At 46.3% G+C, this 23,902-nt stretch overlaps 1 protein-coding gene across 1 annotated transcript in view; it reads left to right on the top strand.

Annotated features, from left to right (window-relative positions):
• LOC308412415 (phospholipid phosphatase-related protein type 4-like) overlaps nt 1-23,902 on the top strand; it is a 74,959-nt gene that overhangs the window by 14,464 nt on the left and 36,593 nt on the right. Inside the window, exons 2-3 of the mRNA XM_080906749.1 lie at nt 2,381-2,566; nt 21,835-21,964. Coding sequence (XP_080762875.1) covers nt 2,381-2,566; nt 21,835-21,964 — 316 coding nt within the window. The remainder of the gene's footprint in view (nt 1-2,380; nt 2,567-21,834; nt 21,965-23,902) is intronic.

Genomic DNA, 23,902 nt, shown 5'->3' on the forward strand with positions numbered 1-23,902 from the left:
CTAAAATGTAGCACTTTGTCTTTTGTGTTTCTTCTTTAAATCAGTTAAAACATAAAAGTGTTAGAAAAGGATAATACAATAAATTTTACATGTACTTAGGTTCTATTTACATTTTATGAAACAGTTGAATGTAATACACCACAAACATAGGAAGGAGTTAATCCAACTTAAAATGGACTTTCAGTTGTTCTGGCTGGTTTAGAAAGACAAGTAGGATGCAAATTATATGTAAATCCAAAAATATTTTTCAATTATATTTTCTTTTTCGGCTTCTTTAAATCATTCAGTGCCAACCAAAATCAGACGTGCTCCATAGAAACCTTCCTGTTCGGTCATTCCAACACATCCCAAAGATGCTCTGTGGGACTGAGATCTGGTGACTACAGAGCAGCGGTATCCAGCTACAATAGCAGGAGGTCCACTCCATCATCCAGTCAATCTGGGGTCAGAACATTTTAAATGAACCAACAAAAATATTTTCTTTCATGTTTATTAAACATTTAATTAACAATATAGATTTTTGTCTTGTAACTACTGATCAATTATTCATGTGCTCATTACATCATCTGCTGAACAGAAAAGTGCAATCCAGTTCAAGTACTGATATTAAAACTATTTAACAAAGAAATTATGCAATAATCTATTGCACACAAACCAACATTAATGTGTCTCGATGCTCAATCAACCAGGTAAGTAAATCCCAAAAGTTTGATTCTGTTCGTCAGGATGTTTTCAGCGGGAGAAACGTTTCGTCATCATCAGGTGACGTCTTCAGTCTCAGCTGACTGCAGGTTTCAGTCTTATAAACAGGACATTTGCACAATGACTGAAACCAGCCCACTGAAGGAACAATGGGCTGTGAGATCAGCTCCTTGATCAATAATATGCAAATTGTCATGACCATTGATCAACAACCACTGATCAGTGGTCATGAGTAGCATTCACAGATGGGGAATGGCCATTCATCTTTCATAGTCCACTTTACATATTTTTGACAGAGCCATCTTCTTTTACCCAGTCTTCTGTGCACCACCAAGTCGTCATTGTGCTGTCAGCAAGTGCGAGCTTCCAAGATAGTCACTTAGCAACCCGCATTGAATGGCCTGCATTGTTCTTCTTTGTCGTTTTTTTGGCAGTTGGTGGTGCAATACCGCCACCAGCTGGCTTAGAGTGTGGACTAGAACGTCGCTGACCCACATAGCTGCCCATCGCGCCTGTTCAAAAGTCAGCCACTGCAGCCAGCAGGAATAAAATATCTAACGACATAGAAAATGGGAAAATGCTTTAGGTCCGGAGTAAACCCCCTTGATCTCCACATTTGGACCGGAGTCCAGGGGTTGGGGACCCCTGCTATAGAGTATATTTGAGTGCAGTGAGCTAATTGCCGTGTTCAAAGAAACCAGTTTAAGGTTATTTCACCTTTGTGACAAGGTGTGTTATCCTGCTGGAAGCAGGTTGTGTTATCCTGGTAGTTCAGCAGTTTCTGAAATACTCAGAGCAGCACCAACGACCACGCTACTTTCATCTTCATTTAAATCACCTTTCTTCCCCACTGTGACACTTGGTTTGGACTTCATCAGGTAGCCTTGATCATGGCTACATGCCTTAATGCATTGTGTTGTGACATTGTGACTGGCTGACTAGATATTTGCATCAACAAGCACTTAAACAGGAGCACCTAACCTGTGAATGTACATATAAAATGTGGATAGGCAGAACAGTTTATTTTGAACATGTAAATATAACTAAAATAACAAGAGAAAAACGTAAAAACATCAAGTTTCCATGAATATCTAATATCTACACAGTGTTTATGCTCAAAAAGGAGTAGCATGACATTTACACGTTTTCTGTTTCAACCCCCTTTGTTCAAATTCCATTATTTTCAAATCAATATTCAGAATTTGCCATTTTATAACCCACACATGTTTAACTGTATACAAGTCCACACTCATATACAACACCCCACTAAATCTCTGAGCCGGGGGGAGGGCAGTAAACGGAGTAATGTTTGGGCATTGCTTCATATGGAGTATCAGTGTGTGATTGTGTGTGTGAATGGGTGGATGACTGGATGTATGAAGTGCTTTGGGGTCCTTAGGGACTAGTAAAAGCACTATACAAATACAGGCCATTTACCATTTATCTGTGACAAATACCTGAATGAGTACTTTAAGTTAGTTGAGTTACTCTGGCCTGAATCTATAAAAATGAGGACAAGTCTTCAACAGACACAATGAGACAGGTCAATTTCTTATATCCATGCAGTTTATTGTTTTTAAACAAGTGTGTGATTTTTTTGTATTGATGTATTTCTCCTAACTTCATCTCCACACACTGTGTTCATTTGTTTTGCATCGGTCTGTGTTCTGTTCTGCAGCTCCCTATTCTGGCCTCCTCTATTGTCAGTCTTTACTTCCTGGAGCTGACGGATATTTTCCAGCCGGTGCATTCTGGGTACAGTTGTAATGATCGCAGTCTATCTCTGCCATACATCCTCCCAAGACAGGAAGTCTGTCCATTGCCTTTGCTCTTCAGCCTGGCCTTCGCTGCACCTACTGTCACTGTAAGTACATCTCCACATGTGCAGCTTTCACATTGGCTAGCACAGTAACATAGTGTCTAAAACACCACTTGCTTTCAGGGACTGTGATTACAGGTGTAGGTGGGAATTAGGCTAGTCATAATACTAGACTTTCAAACTTGACACTAATACTGCAGGGCTGGAATGGGCATATCAGGCATTTGCCCGGTGGGCCGACACACTTTTTGGCTGATCACTGTGCACTGGACTTTCACGCACTGACCGCAGCCTGTTCATTCATTTTCATTACCGACTCCGCCCAGTCAAATCCCTTAATGAAGCCGGGCACTTCCTCTACCGTCGCTGTGGGCTCATGCAACTCGTAGAACAAAGTTTAGGGGTGAAATGTTTTTCAAATTTCCCCACGTTTGCTGTCGGGGCTGCTGCTTCTGCACCATCAACAGTTGTACCAGTGGCAAGCGTTAGGCCTGCTGTTTACCCTCTCTTCATCTCTTTTTGTTCCTTATGCTCCCTCTTTTGTTTTCATCTATATCATTCCCTGGCCACTTTGGGTGGATCGTCCCCAGTATACGCTTTCAGCAAATTGTAGGTTATTATGTTGTCTTTTTATTTACGTTTAATATAGTGTCTACACATCTTTGAAAAGAGGGTTGTAGTTTCCACAAATAAAACATAACTAAACTAGGTAAATGTATTCCTTGTCTGACTAATAGAGCTGTTAAGTCTCCTTCTTTTCTTTATGGAGACAAATGTAGTAAATTGTGTTTGACTGGGAAAGCAATCTTCCCACAGCAGATCTGCACTCCTACTCATTTTGTAGATCTGTTCCCAATGCTGTGGGAGTCTGACCAACCTGAGAGCAGTGAAAGCTCTACACTGTTTCTATGTTGTACTAACAGAAATAATCCAGCCATTTCTCTGTTGACATGAATTATTTTGAACTGACTTTTTTAATACAAATGAAGCTTATGCACAAGTTCAATAAAGAAGATGTATGGCCTCACATCTGTCCACATCCAGGTGCTGCCAGCTAAATCTAAGCACTCCCATCATCACTCATCATCACTGGTCTAGTCCAATCACATTCTCCTGACCTTCTCCAGGCCAATCAGCATTCATGCTGTATACTTTAAATCTCATTGGCATCTATCATTCTCCTTGCAGACGGCTTTGTGCAACCCACCTCCTCCCCATCTCTACCTCTCATCACTCAGGCTCCATTCAAGCCACCTTCATCTCCACCACCAGCATCTCCGTCCTGCTCTAATCCCTTTCACCCACTCCGCTGAGACGGGCCACCAGAGTCTATCCGCTATCTATATTCTTTTCATCAATAAATCACGTTCATTCTTTCTAATCATCTCTCCTCATTGAACTTAATGTTGGTCTTTTTTATAGGTAACATGAAAATTATCTATATGTCTTATGAGTTCTTATATGGCTCTCACAGGCTAAGCAGCATGTCATTTGTGTCATAATAACATTAATACATTTGTACAAATTAATATCATGCCGTGTGGTTAAATGTTTGTGCGTGTTGGAAGTTTTTCCCCTCTTTGTTGTAACCACTGTTGGGGTCATCACTCATAAAAAGTAATGTATTACACACACACAGAACACTTTTATTAAAATCAATGCAGTGCATTGCTAAACTACTCCCAGGAGAAAGTAATTTGTTATACTACTCATTACATTACTCTTACATTTCTCCATAAAATGACATGAAATCCATTGTCTCATACTTACCATTTATCATTATATATGGTATCATTATAAACCTATAGGCTACAGTCTTTATAGTCATGCTGACTTCTTGCTAGCTTAGTGTTAGCATGCTGTCCACACATATGCTTGCAAGGAGCAGAAGTTAAGTTAGCAGTATAATGCGGTTGTTTCGCTCCTGGATGCAGCATCCGCTTTACCATCCACTTTAAAATAAAGAAACTGAATTTGAATAAGTTACATTTGAATTGCTCGGATTGAATCTGAATTGTAACTTGAATAAATGCTTTTAGAAACTGAATATGAATTAGCCTAATTTGAAGTTCAGTTTATTGGTTTGAAAATGATCATCACTAAATTGAAATTGAATTTTATATTTTGGTAATGAATTCATTTGCTTTGAAACTGTATATTATCCTTTAAAAATTTAGCTCTCAAATAATTTCAGATTCACTTCTCACCATTCAGTTTCGGTTCCAAAATTCAGTTTTTGGGGACTTACTTCCGGTTCAAGAGTAATGAGTGCAGATTAATAGAACTAGGTTTTACTAGTGGACCGAAACGGAAATCTACAGCATCATGAGCTAGATTAAGATTTCAGAAGTCATTCGTCATGTCGAATGACCAGCGGATAAGCTTTCAGGTTGGTAATAAATGTATTACATGTATAAGAACAAGCGTCATGTTAACAAATGATAGCCGTACAGTGAGATGCTTGGCTACAAGTTGAACAGCGACAAGGGGCAGTACCCTCCATGGAGAAGGAGGCTAGAGGGCAAGATCAAAGTAGCACGGAGGGAGGTTAGCCAACTAACGGAGTTGCAGAAAGGTGCAACAAATAAGGTGCCTAAGAAATACAGCAAGCTGTCCATACCTGAGGCCTTGGAAACTGCCAAGCAAAGACTCACAGCCTTGGCCAGCCGCTTGAGGAGGTACACCAGAGAGATAGAAGGCAGGAGAATAAACCAGCTGTTCTCCACAGAACCAGCAAAGGTGTACTCTCAGTGGCAAGGGAACAATAAGAGAACAGCACCACCAAGGCTGGAGACGGAGCAATACTGGAAGAGCATATGGGAGAAGGATGCAACCCATAACGGCAATGCTCAGTGGCTAGAGGATCTGAGGGCAGACCACAGCGACCTCCCTGAACAGGGTCCAGTAACCATCACAGTGGCAGATATCCAAGAAAGGGTCTCCAGTATGAAGAGTTGGACAGCACCAGGGCCCGACATGGTTCACACCTACTGGCTGAAGAAGCTGACTGCACTCCACGAGCGTCTGGCAGCACAAATGAACCAGCTGCTAGTTAACGAGAGACACCCGGAATGGCTAACTGAAGGCCGGACGGTCCTGATCCCCAAGGACCCCAAGAAGGGACCGGTCCTTTCCAACTACCGACCAATAACCTGCCTCAGTACTACATGGAAGCTCCTGTCAGGCATCATATCGGCTAAGATGAACAGGCACATGGGTCAATACATGAGCGGGACACAGAAAGGGATTGGCAAGAATACCAGAGGCGCAAAACACCAGCTACTGGTAGACAGAACAGTCAGCCGAGACTGCAAGACCAGACTGACCAACCTGTGCACTGCCTGGATTGATTACAAGAAGGCCTATGACTCAATGCCCCACAGCTGGATACTGGAATGCCTAGAATTGTACAAGATCAATGGGACCCTAAGAGCCTTCATCAGGAACTCAATGGGGATGTGGCGTACAACACTAGAGGCCAACTCCAAGCCCATAGCACAAGTCACCATCAAGTGCGGGATCTACCAAGGAGATGCTCTGTCCCCACTGCTGTTCTGCATAGGCCTGAACCCCCTCAGTGAGATCATTAACAAGACTGGCTACGGATACCAACTACGGAACGGAGCAGTTGTCAGCCACCTCCTGTACATGGATGACATCAAGCTGTATGCCAAGAGTGAACGAGACATCGATTCACTGATCCACACTACCAGGCTATACAGCAATGACACTGGAATGTCGTTCGGACTGGAGAAGTGTAGTCGGATGGTAACAAAGAGAGGGAAGGTAGTCAGAACTGAGGGGATTGAACTACCAGAAGGCAACATTGCAGACATAGAGGACAGTTACAAGTACTTGGGGATCCCGCAGGCGAATGGGAACCATGAAGAGGCTGCTAGAAAGGCTGCAACCACCAAGTACCTGCAGAGGGTCAGGCAAGTCCTGAGGAGTCAGCTGAATGGTAAGAACAAGATCCGGGCCATCAACACGTACGCCCTGCCCGTGATCAGGTACCCTGCTGGGGTAATAGGCTGGCCAAAGGAGGAGATAGAAGCCACTGACATAAAGACAAGAAAGCTCCTTACCATGCATGGAGGGTTTCACCCCAAGTCCAGCACCCTGAGGCTGTACGCTAAGCGGAAGGAAGGGGGCCGGGGACTGGTGAGTGTCAGCACCACAGTCCAGGATGAGACAACGAACATCCAAGAATACATTGGGAAGATGGCCCCAACTGACCGAGTGCTCAGTGAATACCTCAGGCAGCAGAAACCCAAGAAAGAGGAGGGAGACGAGGAACCATCATGAAAGGACAGGCCCTGCACGGTATGTACCACCGGCAGATAGAGGAGGTGGCTGATATCCAGAAATCCTACCAGTGGCTGGACAAAGCTGGACTGAAAGACAGCACAGAGGCACTAATCATGGCAGCACAAGAACAAGCTCTGAGCACAAGATCTATAGAGGCTGGGGTCTATCACACCAGGCAAGACCCCAGGTGCAGGCTGTGTAAAGATGCCCCAGAGACAATCCAGCACATAACAGCAGGGTGCAAGATGCTAGCAGGCAAGGCATACATGGAACGCCATAACCAAGTGGCCGGCATAGTGTACAGGAACATCTGTGCCGAGTATAACCTGGAAGTCCCGAGGTCAAAATGGGAGATGCCCCCAAGGGTGGTGGAGAATGACCGAGCTAAGATCCTGTGGGACTTCCAGATACAGACGGACAAAATGGTGGTGGCTAACCAACCGGACATAGTGGTAGACAAACAGAAGAAGACGGCCGTAGTGATCGATGTAGCGGTTCCGAATGACAGCAATATCAGGAAGAAGGAACACGAGAAGCTGGAGAAATACCAAGGGCTCAGAGAAGAGCTCGAGAGGATGTGGAGGGTGAAGGTAACGGTGGTCCCCGTGGTAATCGGAGCACTAGGTGCGGTGACTCCCAAGCTAGGCGAGTGGCTCCAGCAGATCCCGGGAACAACATCGGAGATCTCTGTCCAGAAGAGCACAGTCCTGGGAACAGCTAAGATACTGCAGGACCCTCAAGCTCCCAGGCCTCTGGTAGAGGACCCGAGCTTGAAGGATAAACCGCCCGCAGGGGCGTGCTGGGTGTTTAGTTTTATATATATATATATATTAGGGGTGCAACGATACTCGTATCGATATTGAACCGTTCGATACAGTGCTTTCGGTTCGGTACGCATATGTATCGAACAATACAAAATTTGTAATTTATTTTATCAACTTTTCTTCTGACGATGCTGTCTGTGTTGAGCGCTCAGTGGATCTGCGTTCGACTACTCCGCCTAGGCTGCACTGTCGAGCGCAGATCCACTGAGCGCAGCGTAAGCTACTGAGAGAGAAGTTAAGCTCGTTGCAATATGACAAATTGAACCTCCCCCACCCTCATTCAGATCTGGCCTTTGGAACTATTTTGGTTTTCATGTGACGTATGACCCTGAAGGTAAGCGCGTCATGGACTAAAGTAAAACAGTATGTTGGATGTGCCACGCAATGCTCAATTACATGGGTGGGAACTAGTGTGTTAGCGCAGTTAGCTTGTTAGCTTGTTGGCCGTCCAGCCCCACGCACGGGGCGATCCGCAGTAGCTTGTTAACGGAGATTTCCTGTGTTGTGGCGTTAACGTCATTTCAAATTAACGCTGACAGCACTAGTGGGAACACAACGAATATGACTGCACATTTACTCCGGCATCATCCTAGTGCAAAGACAAGTGGAAGCAGACAAAAACAACAAGCAGCATGCTACAAACTTTACCCGAGTCATTTAGACAGCCGTTAGCACATGAGTCTCCTTATGGGGACCTGATATGTTTAATATGCTGCTGAGAATATAGCCCAGAAGAAGCGTATAGTATAGCTTTTATTTTGGAAAGAGACATTTCTCTGTAATAAACTCTCTTTTCCAAAGATGAGTGATTCCTCAATCAGATACAGGGCTTGCAAAATCGCTAGCCCGACGTCCCGGGGCTAGCGATTTTTCCAGTCGGGCTACCAAAATCTATCTCTGCCCTGCCCGTCAGCCTATCGTAGGAAGGAAAAATATATGTCAATGCTTTTGCATTCTTTCTGAAATGCAGCTGGGCAATTATGTTATTGGCATCGGTGAGCCACTGTCAATATGTGACATATTGAAATCGCGTTTATATATTAAAAAAAAAAAAAACACCCAGCACGCCCCTGCGGGCGGTTTATCCTTCAAGCTCGGGTCCTCTACCAGAGGCCTGGGAGCTTGAGGGTCCTGCGCAGTATCTTAGCTGTTCCCAGGACTGTGCTCTTCTGGACAGAGATCTCCGATGTTGTTCCCGGGATCTGCTGGAGCCACTCGCCTAGCTTGGGAGTCACCGCACCTAGTGCTCCGATTACCACGGGGACCACCGTTACCTTCACCCTCCACATCCTCTCGAGCTCTTCTCTGAGCCCTTGGTATTTCTCCAGCTTCTCGTGTTCCTTCTTCCTGATATTGCTGTCATTGGGAACCGCTACATCGATCACTACGGCCGTCTTCTTCTGTTTGTCTACCACTATGTCCGGTTGGTTAGCCACCACCATTTTGTCCGTCTGTATCTGGAAGTCCCACAGGATCTTAGCTCGGTCATTCTCCACCACCCTTGGGGGCGTCTCCCATTTTGACCTCGGGACTTCCAGGTTATACTCGGCACAGATGTTCCTGTACACTATGCCGGCCACTTGGTTATGGCGTTCCATGTATGCCTTGCCTGCTAGCATCTTGCACCCTGCTGTTATGTGCTGGATTGTCTCTGGGGCATCTTTACACAGCCTGCACCTGGGGTCTTGCCTGGTGTGATAGACCCCAGCCTCTATGGATCTTGTACTCAGAGCTTGTTCTTGTGCTGCCATGATTAGTGCCTCTGTGCTGTCTTTCAGTCCAGCTTTGTCCAGCCACTGGTAGGATTTCTGGATATCAGCCACCTCCTCTATCTGCCGGTGGTACATACCGTGCAGGGGCCTGTCCTTCCATGATGGTTCCTCGTCTCCCTCCTCTTTCTTGGGTTTCTGCTGCCTGAGGTATTCACTGAGCACTCGGTCAGTTGGGGCCATCTTCCCAATGTATTCTTGGATGTTCGTTGTCTCATCCTGGACTGTGGTGCTGACACTCACCAGTCCCCGGCCCCCTTCCTTCCGCTTAGCGTACAGCCTCAGGGTGCTGGACTTGGGGTGAAACCCTCCATGCATGGTAAGGAGCTTTCTTGTCTTTATGTCAGTGGCTTCTATCTCCTCCTTTGGCCAGCCTATTACCCCAGCAGGGTACCTGATCACGGGCAGGGCGTACGTGTTGATGGCCCGGATCTTGTTCTTACCATTCAGCTGACTCCTCAGGACTTGCCTGACCCTCTGCAGGTACTTGGTGGTTGCAGCTTTTCTAGCGGCCTCTTCATGGTTCCCATTCGCCTGCGGGATCCCCAAGTACTTGTAACTGTCCTCTATGTCTGCAATGTTGCCTTCTGGTAGTTCAATCCCCTCAGTTCTGACTACCTTCCCTCTCTTTGTTACCATCCGACTACACTTCTCCAGTCCGAATGACATTCCAATGTCATTGCTGTATAGCCTGGTAGTGTGGATCAGTGAATCGATGTCTCGTTCACTCTTGGCATACAGCTTGATGTCATCCATGTACAGGAGGTGGCTGACAACTGCTCCGTTCCGTAGTCGGTATCCGTAGCCAGTCTTGTTCATGATCTCACTGAGGGGGTTCAGGCCTATGCAGAACAGCAGTGGGGACAGAGCATCTCCTTGGTAGATCCCGCACTTGATGGTGACTTGTGCTATGGGCTTGGAGTTGGCCTCTAGTGTTGTACGCCACATCCCCATTGAGTTCCTGATGAAGGCTCTTAGGGTCCCATTGATCTTGTACAATTCTAGGCATTCCAGTATCCAGCTGTGGGGCATTGAGTCATAGGCCTTCTTGTAATCAATCCAGGCAGTGCACAGGTTGGTCAGTCTGGTCTTGCAGTCTCGGCTGACTGTTCTGTCTACCAGTAGCTGGTGTTTTGCGCCTCTGGTATTCTTGCCAATCCCTTTCTGTGTCCCGCTCATGTATTGACCCATGTGCCTGTTCATCTTAGCCGATATGATGCCTGACAGGAGCTTCCATGTAGTACTGAGGCAGGTTATTGGTCGGTAGTTGGAGGGGACCGGTCCCTTCTTGGGGTCCTTGGGGATCAGGACCGTCCGACCTTCGGTTAGCCATTCCGGGTGTCTCTCGTTAACTAGCAGCTGGTTCATTTGTGCTGCCAGACGCTCGTGGAGTGCAGTCAGCTTCTTCAGCCAGTAGGCGTGAACCATGTCGGGCCCTGGTGCTGTCCAACTCTTCATACTGGAGACCCTTTCTTGGATATCTGCCACTGTGATGGTTACTGGACCCTGTTCAGGGAGGTCGCTGTGGTCTGCCCTCAGATCCACTAGCCACTGAGCATTGCCGTTATGGCAATTTAATGAAATTTGCAGATTGTCTCGGTGGAGTTTAATAAACTCAGCCGTCTGCTCCTTGCTATCTAAAATATAACAGGACCATCCATCCATCCATCCATCTTCATCCGCTTTATCCGAGGCTGGGTCGCGGGGGCAGCAGCCTAAGCAAAATAACAGGACACTGGAGTAAATTCTCGACCATCTGTTTAATCAGTTTTCTGACGTTTGTGAAAACTATAGCAAATAAAACACTGAAAAAATAGAATAGAATAGAATTCAACTTTATTGTCATTGCACATGTCACAAGTACAAGTCAACGAAATGCAGCAAAAAAGCCAAACAATAAGTTATCTAAATGACTTCTATATCATGTTTAACCTGAGTAGCGAGGGTTTGAAAACGATGTGCCAGGAGTTCGCTGTTCTCCCCGGCTCTAGTGCCCCTCGAGCTCCCGGTCAGCTATCGAGTTGGTGGGTAACAGACCTCTCTGAAAACGTCTGAGCACTTTTACAAATATGTGATGTCTTGAAAAACCGAACAGATATTTGAGGTTTACACAGCTACATTCTCGCCTGAAAATATGTTAAAAGTTTATTTTGTGACCCGGAAAGAGTAATAAGAGTAATATTAAAACTAAGTAGCTTCCGCCATTGTTGGAAACTGGAAATGGCTGGGTCGTGCTAAGAATTCTGGGATATGGTGGGCCACGAAGGATACACCCATCCTTCAAATCTGGGGAGAAGGAGGACGCATTTGTCAACCGCATTTCGAGGATTCTTCGAATTTGGACAGGCTTCGTCGCGTCGCTGTAATGTAATCGGCCTACAAATGCGGCCTCAGGAGGATGCAGCCGTTTCAGTCCGTTACTACACTCTTAAATTCTACTACTTATTCCTGCGTCTTTCAGATCTTACAAAGCTTCAAATGACGCGTCGACTATTAAATTAGTCGACGCTATTGATTTTGATAGTCGACGTAATCGTGACTAGTCGGCTAATCATGGCAGCCCTACTTCGAACCAGTTTTTATAGAGAATTCGTTCTCGGTTCTTTAAAAGCTTCAAGCTTTAAAAGCTTGAAAATAAAAGTTCAAAATGTCAAGTAAAAGAAGTTAAAGGCTGTTATGGATTTGTGATTTGTTCTTTTGGATTGAAGAGCTTTCCATTCTTTTTTCTTTTTTTTGTATTTGTTAATCTTGTGTTTTGTATTTCTCTAGTGAATCAGAGTTTGTAATTTCTAAATCTTTGGTTCTTGTTTTGTTACATTAGTTCCCTTTTGTGCAGTTCCCTTTCCAATTTGTTCCTAGTCTTGTCTCTGTGTCTTGTCATCAGCGTCTCCAGTTGTAATCCAGTCTTCCTGTTTTCGTTTCTCCGTGTTAAGTTCACTTCTCAGTCGAGGTCTCAGTTTTTGTCATTTCCTGTTTTACTTTGATAGTCTCTTATCCTGTTTGCATTGTGTTCTTTTTTTTTTTTTTGCTTCCTTTTTCTCATTAGTCCATTGTTAGTGTCAACTGTGAGCTGTTCTCTTGTTATCCTCTGTGTGTTTATGTTGTCTCAGGGTTCCCTTTGTTGGGTTCTCACTCCACGCTGTGTCCCTCTTCCCATGTGCATGTGATTCCTGCGTGATCCCCGTTGCGATCCACGTGGGATCCCCGTTGCGATCGACACGGGATCCACGTTGCGATCCCTGTTGCGATCCACGCGGGATCCCCGTTGCGATCCCCGTTGCGATCCACGCGGGATCCCCGTTGCGATCGACACGGGATCCCCGTTGCAATCGACACGGGATCCATGTTGCGATCCCCGTTGCGATCCACGCGGGATCCCTGTTGCGATCCACGCGGGATCCCAGTTGCGATCCCCGCGGGATCCCAGTTGCGATCCCCGTTGCGATCCACGCGGGATCCCCGTTGCGATCGACACGGGATCCATGTTGCGATCCCCGTTGCGATCCACGCGGGATCCCTGTTGCGATCCCCGCTGCGATCCACGCGGGATCCCTGTTGCGATCCCCGTTGCGATCCACGCGGGATCCCTGTTGCGATCCCCGCTGTGATCCACGCGGGATCCATGTTGCCTCATTTGAGGTCAGGCTTCCTAGTTTCTGTTTTGTGGTATCGCAGGAAATTAGTTGGTTATATAAATATATGAGTATGCATAATAGTTATTATTCATAGATACCTGCATCCTAAGTTCCTGTTATTCATCTGAAAGAAACAGAATGAGTGTGTCGTTACAATGGTAATGCCAGGAGAGGCAGTATTGGTTCTGTGTTACATTTATGTTGTAAGAAAGTGGAAGAAGAGAGTGCCCTGTGGGACGCAGTAAAATGGACACTGATGTTCTGTACATGTACTGAAAAGAAGGTTCAGTAAACAAGTTGCAACGATTCTCCGGTGTAAGGCTCAGTTATTTTATTTTTGTTTTGCAACATCCTTTTGGCGACGAGGACGTTTAGGGGGAAGGAGTTTGGGGCAACCGGACTGAAAGAAAAGAGAAGAAGAAAAAAAGTGATGGAGTCGGCTACAGGTTTGGCTAGCTTTTCAAAGAATGCAAAAGTTTTCGGCTGGAAATAGAAGGCAGTAACCTCGAAGCGGAAATGGCTACAATTGGCACGCTAGTAGAGTTCGATCCAAAGAATCAGACGTGGGATGAGTATGTGGAAATACTCGATCAGTTTTTCGCAGCTAACGAGATCGACGATGCAGAGAAACAAAGAGCGATATTAATAAGTGTCGTCGGAGCAGCGACGTACAGCTTCTCAGCCTGGCCAAGCCCAAAGACAAAACCTTCCAAGAGCTGGTGCTTCTGATGAAAAATCACTTCGATCCGAAGCCCAGTGAAATTGTGCAAAGGTATAAGTTCGACTCTTGCTCCCGCAAGCCGAATGAAACCGTCATGGAATATGTAGCGGAGCTGCGTCGCCTGGCGCAGGATTGTAACTATGGCAACACGTTACAACAGATGTTGAGAGATAGGATCGTCTGCGGAATTAAGGATGACCGAATTCAGAGATGTCTCTTGTCAGAAATAGATCTCACTTTTGACAAGGCTCTGTCAATTGCAGTAGCCATGGAGACTGCAAATAAAAATGCACAGGATCTGCAGACCTCAGGGGCGTCAGCAAAATGTTTCAGTCTCACCAGAGGACAACAGGAGAGTCGTACCTTTAAAGGAGAAAGTAAAGAGTGTTATCGTTGCAAAGAAACCAAGCACACAGCAGCAGACTGTAAGTACAAACAAGAAAAATGTCATGCTTGTGGTAAAGTGGGACACATAGCTAGAGCTTGTAGAAGCAAGACTAAACTGAACCAGAAAAAGTATGGATCGACATATGTAAAGAAAGAAAAAAAGCAGAGTTCACACTACAGTACTCACAATGTGGGTGAGAAAGCAGATAACAACAAAACTGATAGCTCTGAAGATGACTCTTTCATGTTGAACTGTGTCAAGTGCAGTCAAGGGCACAAAAGAAAACTGTTCAAGTTAGGGCGTGGCAGTGTGGTACACTTGAGAAGAGTAGACCCCTACACTGTGGATATGCAAATTGATGGAACAAAGGTGAACTTTGAAATTGACACTGGATGTTGCCTAACAGTCATGAACGAAGCAACATTCAGAGAAACAGGGAAAGACAGCAAGTCCCCCAGCCTGCAGCCCATCAAAATCAAGCTGGAAACTTATACAGGGGATCCTGTTAAGGTGATTGGTGCAACACGAGTCAGCGTCAAATACAAGCAGCAGAAAAAATATCTGCCCCCGGTGGTGGTCGAAGGCGACGGCCCCAGCTTGCTAGGTCGAGTTTGGCTTGAGGAAATGAAATTGGACTGAAGTGAAGTGAAAAACAGTCGTAACAACAGAAAGCTGCACCGAGTCAAAACAACAGAAAAAACACTTCAGCAAGTGTTAAGTCAGTCAGTGTGGCAAGATGGCGCCAGTGTTCACGGCAAGCCGTCTCCTGCGCTGTTGTTTGTTGTTTATCGTCTTCTCTCTATGTGCTGCCCTGATGTCTGCACGTTACTTTTTTTTTTGTTTCCCGTTTGGATCTTTTGCATCAGAATTGTTGTCTTAAGGCCCAGAAAGATGCCAAGCGGATTTATTTTACCAAGTGGATCATCATGGCCTTGCCATATTGGTCCATTTGATTGACCTTTATTATAATTATGAATTTATTTTATTTTCGGTTGCTACAAACGGGACAGACATGACTGGGGGATAGGACAGGGAGAGAGAATGAAAGAAAGAGAGGGAGAGAGAGAAAACCAAAGGGGAGAAGAGACGGTGAGAAGGGGGGGAAGAAAGAAAGAAAAACAAACAAAACACCTGGATCACCTGTATGGAGAAAAAAAAACAGAAGAGAAAGCAAACAGCAAAGAGCAACATAATAAAAACAGCACCATCACAATAAACTAGCTAGCAGTAGATAACAGTAGATACTAAATATTAAACAATATTGTGCAGCACGCAAGATAGACAGCGCACAATGTGCTTTGAGGCAGCAGCCAAGAAAGGTGTAGTCCGCGTCTGTGAACACCCGTGTGTACACCTGTGTGCATACCTGTGTGGATCAGCATGCTTGTATTCCAAAGGTTTCTCCATGTAACGATCTGCTAGGGAGTGTGGGGAGCCATAGCCCCGTCCACCAGGGTATGAAGCAGGTATGGAGGAGATCCAGGCCCCAGAGTACAAGGACCCGAGGAGGACCACCAAAGGGGGGGGGGAACCATGCCACCCTCCTGGGAAGAGCTGAGTAGAGCCCCAAACGAGAGGTCACCCCGCAGCTACGGAGCAGAGGCCAGAGGGGGTTGCAGTGGCGTGCCCGCAGGCTCGGCCGGTAGCCAGCTGTGCCAGAGAGGACCGAGCTTCAGGCCCAGAGGCCAGAGGGCATCCCACCCCCCGGAAGGAGCCCAGCCAGGCCACAGGCGCCCGGCCCCGCCAATCGGCCACCAGGAGTGAGCCGGTACATACAAGAGCGCCCAGCCCCAGGCGACAAGGACCACCAATGCACCAACGTCTGAGGGCATCAGCCACCGGCAGGGAGTGTGGTGAGGGGAGATAGGCCTCCGTACTTTAGAGGGCCTGAGATGTACCCAGAGAGGTTGAGTCTAAGACCCAACCTGACATATAGACACAGACGAACAGGCGCACGCAGACACAAATGTGCATTCCCACCCCATATGCACAACCAAGTACTCGGCACTCACCCAATGTGTAGACAGACACAAATAGACACTGCACAGACAGTCACACTCCCCAAACATACTCTATATCCCAGGTCCAGGTAACCCCGCCCTCAGAGGGGCAAGCCGCACCTAGACCCAGGAGATGTAACCCTTCTCTCTGGGGTGGAGGCAAGCGGACCACCTCCTTATCTGCAGTAGCAGGGAGGCCCCGCATCCCAGACCCCAGTCTGACGGCCAGCACCTCCTCCCAGCCCCCCAGCCCTGACGGCTAACAGAACCAGTGTGAGTGAAGACCTCAAACCTCCCTATGCCCGCTCATATGTAGTGTTGCTGTGTGCTGTTCTAAAGTGCATTTAAAACTCAGGAGAGCATGGTACTAGCTTCCTCTCAGAGAGCAGCCCGGCTCCTCCCGAAAACCCTCAGTGTCTAAATGCAATTAAAATTGAGGGTAGGGTTGGAGTACACCGACCATCCTCTGGATGCTGTAAAACGTGCCCATCCCCAAGGCCCTATATGTATGTGTTATGTGAGAGTGATGTAGATGTCTAGGTTGCAGAATAAAATTGAGGCACAGGCGGCCAGAAGGGGACAGAGGGGGAGTGCCTCCCCTGCACCCTGGTGACATACCTGCACCCCAAGCCCTGCGTGTGTGAGTGGGTGTGGTAGAGCGGGAATAGGGAGGCAGCTGAGGATGGGGAGGGAAGAAAGGGAGGGGCAAGCGGCCCCTCCCTGGGGCCAGCTCCCCCGCTGACCCCAGTAGGCACCCCCACACTCTGGAACCCACCAGGGCAAGGGGGCCCAGGCCCATCCGGACCGGGGCCCGCAGCAGCAGCACCGCCCAGCCCCACAGAGTCCGGGGCAGGCCACTCGACTCCACCCCAGAGAAAACTGCACCCACCCTATCATCCAATCATCTCCCAAACTACACAAGACAATAGACACACAGGTTGAGTTCATTCTCCACCTCTTCTATATCTCTCCCCCCACCTGCAGAATGAGCTCCTGTAGTGAGGAGACCACCTGCAAAGATATAACAACCTCCCCACCAGTTAGAGAGCCCCCTAGTAGGGCCGATGCACCAGAAGTCCCCTGCACTGGGGCTGAGCCCCCCTGCACCCACCCGCCCACTGCTCTGGCGACACAACAGCCAGGACCCAAGCTCCCAAGGCCCGGCCAGCACCCCAGACCGGGGGGCGGAGCACTCCCAGACCCCCAAGCCTCCACGCCCGTCCCGGACCCTCCCAGGGGCAGCCAGGCTACCAGGCCAGTAACCAACGTCCTCCAGCACAGACCCTCCCCCATCTCAGCTGTAGGCAGCCACAAGGAAAGCACCATCTAAGAGCCCCCAGAGCTCCTAACCAGGCCATGGCCACATCCCCCAGGTTAGGCCCTCTAGGGAAACATCCCTAGGGACTCCCCAGATGCCCTAAGGCCATCCGTTATATTTGTCTCTGTATTTATATATGTGTGTGTGTGTGTGTGTATGTGTATATATATATATATATATATAACAATTCTGTAACTGTAACTTCGGTCGTTGCTGTGCTTTTTGGAAGTCGAATTTCCCAGAGGAACCCACCCGAGGGATTAATAAAGTTCTATCTTATCTTATCTTATCTTATCTTATCCCTACCCCCATATCAACCACAATAGCGAAGGCAGTACCAAACCATGATCCCCCACCCCCACTAGGTGATGAAGCCGATCAAAGGAGCCCAAAGGGATTGATCAAATGTGATGGCAGATGTTGTATCAAGACTAATGTGATCTATTAGATGGTTTCTATATTGGTTAGAATTAAGATTATTTTTATTTTTCCAGTTAATGAGGACCATTTTCTTGGTAATGCATAGGGCCGTAAAGACAACGTGGGCTGTGTTTATTTCTGCAGTGACCTCATCCAAGTTGCCCAGCAAGCATACTAAAGGGGAGGCTGGAATGTTACATTTCAGACACTTTGATAAGTCTTCACATATCTCACGCTCCACGTGAGTTACCTATGATCGCCAAACTCTTTTGAATCTCTGGCCTTTGGACTACCAGACACAAGATTTTAAATGGAGACCTGAGAATCCTCCTCCGCTTTCGAAGGACTTTCCTGATTACCTCCGCCACTTACCATCTACCTTCTCTCAAAGGAAACGTTCACGGAGATGGGGTAAACGTGGCGGCATCCGTGTTCGTATCAAGGCCTTTTTAAAGTCCTATGTTGCAACAAATGATTGCTATTCTATAAACATCTTGTCATCTATTCATCTAAATGAATAGTGGTATTGTAAAGCGCTTTGGGTGCATTGAAAAGCGCTATATAAATCCAATCCATTATTATTATTATTATTATTCCTGCCCTCCGGGACCATGCTAACTTCAGACTGTTCTGTCATCGCTGGATTCGCCCTGTTGGCCCTTATGGTTACCTGGATCTCCCAGCTGATCCTCCGCCCGCTTGGTGCTGGGTGCAGTCCTCCAGAGGAGGTGCGAATCTTGGCAACCTTCGCCTGCTGCGGCGTTTTCCTACCAGTAACAGTGTGACCACTCTCCGTATGGTCTTACTAAATACAAGGTCATTGACGAATATTTTTTTATTTTTTTTATTGTTTTTTATTTTAAATGATATTCTATCGTCGGGACTGGATTTCTTATTCCTGACGGAAACTTGGCTTCGCCCCGGCGAACTTTTTCCCTTCTCGGAGCTGCTCCTACCTGACTATGCTTTTATTAGCTCACCCCGGACCACTGGAAGAGGTGGAGGGCTAGCTTCAGTTTTTAAAAACAAACTTCGATGTCGGCAGCTGCCACCTGTTCTGTACCCCAGTTTTGAGGTGCAGTTATTGGAAGTGAACTGCGTCCCCTCCATCCTCTGCGCTGTGGTGTATCGCCCCCCGAAACTTATCAAGGATTTTCTTCCAGAATTTGCTGATCTGCTGGGGAGCCTTGTGCTACGTTATGACTGTATACTAATTGTCGGTGACTTCAACATTCATGTTTGCTGTGAGGACAGTTCGCTAGCTAAGGATTTCCTCGCTCTTATTAGCACCCTCAATCTCACCCAGTGGGTAAGTGAACCAACTCACACTAAAGGTCATATACTTGATTTGGTCTTATGGTCTGGATATTTGCATCACGGACATAGAGGACTTTGGGCTTTCAGATCACTTTCCGGTTTTGTTTAATACTGTAGCGAGCGATGTGGATTTGAACAGTGATGGTCCTGTGCGGCAAACGCGCACGATTAACTCCCAGTCAATCGCCTACTTCATTAATGCTTTCCTTGACTCTCCCCTCTCTGCTGCTAACTGTAATGGGGTTTTATCAGCGGATGAGCTTGCTAACCTCTTTTATACTACATGCACTGACATTCTTAACTCTGTGGCACCTCTGAGGATTAAACAACCCTGGCTAAATTATACTACTCGCGCCCTCAGGCATGAAGGTTGTCGTGCTGAAAGAAAATGGAGGAAAGGCAAACTCCACGTCTCTTTGGACATCCTCCATAATTGTTTATCTAAGTATCAAAAGTCTGTTAAAATCTGCCTTTTTGTCTAGCATTATTATGACTAATAGCCACAACTCCGAGCCCTTTTTAATACTTTTAACTCTGTGATAAACCCTTGCACTATCACTTATAGGGACACCTCCCCTGCTCTTTGTGATAAATTTTTAAAGTATTTCTCTGATAAAATCTCAGCTCTAACGGCTTCTCATCCATCTCATTCATCATCAGTTTTAGACCCAGTTCCAGCCTCTGAATGCTTGACTGTCTTCCAACAGTTTGAGCCAGTGTCTTATTCTGCTTTAAAAGATACAATTGATCATCTCAAAATCTCTGGTTCCCCGCATGATGTGGCTGGAGTCCCCATGGTCCAGAATCCATGTGGACTATGCAGGGCCTTTCCTCGGGGAGATGTTTCTAATCATTGTGGATGCTCATTCCAAGTGGATGGACATTTACCCTGTGAAATCCTCTACATCACAGGTAACTATAGAGAAACTGCGCCAGAGTTTCAGTGTGTTTGGACTACCTAAAATGTTAGTTTCAGACAATGGAACATGTTTCACAAGTGCTGAATTTGAGTCATTCATGAAGCAGAATGGAATTGACCATGTGAGATCAGCACCTTTCCACCCTTCTTCAAATGGGCTGGCTGAGAGGGCGGTCCAGACCTTTAAGGAGGGGATGAAGAAAGTCAAAGGTGATACCTTGCAAACCAGACTGTCCCGATTTCTGATGATGTCACGGAGACTCAGATCAGTTTTGGACTTTCTCATGTCTGATGTGAAAACAAAAGTGCAGCACAAACAATTGAAACAGAAAGAAAATCATGACACCAAGAAAAGACTGAGAAGTTTCACACCAGGAGACAAGGTCTTCATCAGAAACTACTCCTATGGCCCGAAGTGGATTCCCGCAGTCATTGTGAGAGCATCGGGTCCAGTGTCTTACATTGTTACCATTGGATCAGGTCAAACTGTGAAGCGGCACATCAATTAGGTGAGAGCAAGAGTGGCTGACACTGTTCCCAGTACACCAGACAGGGAGGTGGAGCCATTGCATGACAAAGAAGCAGTGCCTGAGTGCTGCTTGCCATCAGAGTTGGACACATCGCCACAACCTCCGGCAACGGAGTTGCCTTATGCTCCGGAGACTCCGGCTCCCGGAGACTCCTTAATGACACCAGTGTTGTGACATTCCCAGAGAGAGAGAGACTTTAAAGGACTTTGTTAGGTAGAGTGAGATCTTCCAGGAATAGAGCAACAATGCGCTCTGATCTCACAGGAAGGACGTACCTTCCTAGTTATTAAAAAAAAAAGAAAAAGGAAAAAGAAACATTGAAACATATGTACAGTTGTATGGTTACCTTAATTACGTGTTGATTGCTTGTTAAGCATTCTTTACATAAGCAGTTATTTTGTAAGTCCAGGGAGTTGTTGACTTAAGGGGGGAGGAGATGTGGTATCGCAGGAAATTAGTTGGTTATATATGAGTATGCATAATAGTTATTATTCATAGATACCTACATCCTATGTTCCTGTTATTCATCTGAAAGAAACAGAATGAGTGTGTCGTTACAATGGTAATGCCAGGAGAGGCAGTATTGGTTCTGTGTTACATTTATGTTGTAAGAAAGAGGAAGAAGAGAGTGTTCTGTAGGAGGCACTAAAATGGACACTGATGTTCTGTACATGTACTGAAAAGAAGGTTCAGTAAACAAGTTGCAACGATACTCCGGTGTAAGGCTCAGTTATTTTATTTTTGTTTTTGAAGATGCAACATGTCTTGTCAGGATTATTTTCGATTATGTGTTTGTTTGTTTTGGATTGCTCAGCAATAAAGCTGTTTTGAGTTTTACTTTTTGCCTTTGGAGTCCTGCATTTGTGGACCAACACAGCCAACGTGACGGCGTCAGCAAAACTACTGAGTCGTTATTACTAATATGTAGTTCTCATTTATCAAAGAAGCAATGTGTTATTGCGTGTGCAACTTAGTTTCACTTAAAGTCTAAGTCCACTTTCAAGTTTGGCTAAGGTTTAACCAAATTTTATGTTCTTCTTCATTTATTCTCCAGATTTTTCACTTGTAAGTAAATAATATATAAATGCCCTCAGCACATCAGAGAAACTTTCAGATCACAAAAAAATCTGCTTTGCCAACACTCTTTGATTTCTTTGTGTATAGATTCTGATAGGAGAAGCGATCCTGTACTGCTATCTGTCCAGGAAGTCATCAGCCAGTCAGACTGAGGCCAACATCAATGCTGCAGGCTGCAATTTCAACTCCTACATTCGCAGGGCTGTACGCTTCATAGGTAGGAGGACATATTCACTGATTATATGTATCATTTACTTGCTCCAACAAGAACAGAAACACTAATAGATTGAAAAGCAACTGCAAAAAGAACCACTAACTTTGCTATGTGGAACAGAAAGGAGGTTCTCTCAGCTGCTCCTTAATAATGAGTCATCACAGCGGAGCACTCCACAGTTTTTTGTTTAGCTTAATTTTATGCAAGATACACTTCCTTAACCAAAAAGTTTATATTTTTATACTGCATGGTTACTTGAAATCAGCCATTGAGATATTTGACGTTGGTATGCATTCCACAGTGTGTTGTTGCCAAAAGATGTATTAACTTCAGGGGCATATATATAGAACATTATGTTATCACAGCCAAGGCCAAGGATGCTTCTCTAATCTATATACACCTGTGTGTAATATACACAAAAAATTCCCCGCTTGCCCCCGGTTAATCCTTCAGGCTCGGGTCCTCTACCAGAGGCCTGGGAGCTTGAGGGTCCTGCGCAGTATCTTAGCTGTTCCCAGGACTGCGCTCTTCTGGACAGAGATCTCCGATGTTATTCCCGGGATCTGCTGGAGCCACTCGCCTAGCTTGGGAGTCACCGCACCTAGTGCTCCGATTACCACGGGGACCACCGTTACCTTCACCCTCCACATCCTCTCGAGCTCTTCTCTGAGCCCTTGGTATTTCTCCAGCTTCTCGTGTTCCTTCTTCCTGATATTGCTGTCATTCGGAACCGCTACATCGATCACTACGGCCGTCTTCTTCTGTTTGTCTACCACTATGTCCGGTTGGTTTGCCACCACCATTTTGTCCGTCTGTATCTGGAAGTCCCACAGGATCTTAGCTCGGTCATTCTCCACCACCCTTGGGGGCATCTCCCATTTTGACCTCGGGACTTCCAGGTTATACTCGGCACAGATGTTCCTGTACACTATGCCGGCCACTTGGTTATGGCGTTCCATGTATGCCCTGCCTGCTAGCATCTTGCACCCTGCTGTTATGTGCTGGATTGTCTCTGGGGCATCTTTACACAGCCTGCACCTGGGGTCTTGCCTGGTGTGATAGACCCCAGCCTCTATGGATCTTGTGCTCAGAGCTTGTTCTTGTGCTGCCATGATTAGTGCCTCTGTGCTGTCTTTCAGTCCAGCTTTGTCCAGCCACTGGTAGGATTTATGGATATCAGCCACCTCCTCTATCTGCCGGTGGTACATACTGTGCAGGGGCCTGTCCTTCCATGATGGTTCCTCCTCTTTCTTGGGTTTCTGGTGCCTGAGGTATTCACTGTCAGTTGGGGCCATCTTCCTGATGTATTCGTGGATGTTCGTTATCTCATCCTGGACATCCCCGGCCCCCTTCCTTCTGCTTAGCGTACAGCCTCAGGATGCTGGACTCGGGGTGAAACCCTCCATGCATGGTAAGGAGCTGGGTGCTTCGACTTATGAAAATTTTGACTTACGAAAGACCCTCTGGAACAAATTAATTTCGTAAGTCAGGGTTCCACTGTATATGGTATCACTCTATCAAACAAGAAGACAGCAGCATGTAGCTATGATGATGTTTGCTAGTTCACCTTACATGCATTAATGTAATAACGTGGTTAGCCTACTCAACGTAAATTACACACGAACAACATTAAACTACTCACGCAGAGAAGAACGGCTGCTGCTGCATCATCATCCTCATCATTTCTGCTACACTGGCAGGGCTAGGGGCCAGAACTCTCCTCTTCGGGTTTTTGGGAGAGGTTGCTATCTCCGGGTCCGATAACAGGCACCACACCCGATGTAGATGTGCTCGGTGTGAGGTCTCGCAGCAAGCTATCAAATACGGTGCATTTCTCGGCTTTTAAAAAACGCTATGCGTCACCAGGTGTTTCATCAGATTCGAGGTTTTACAGTGACTTGCAAAAGTATTTGGCCCCTTGAACTTTCCCACATTTTGTCA

Source organism: Rhamphochromis sp. 'chilingali' (assembly GCF_963969265.1).
Source record: "Rhamphochromis sp. 'chilingali' genome assembly, chromosome: 16".
Classification (NCBI taxonomy): Eukaryota; Metazoa; Chordata; class Actinopteri; order Cichliformes; family Cichlidae; genus Rhamphochromis; species Rhamphochromis sp. 'chilingali'.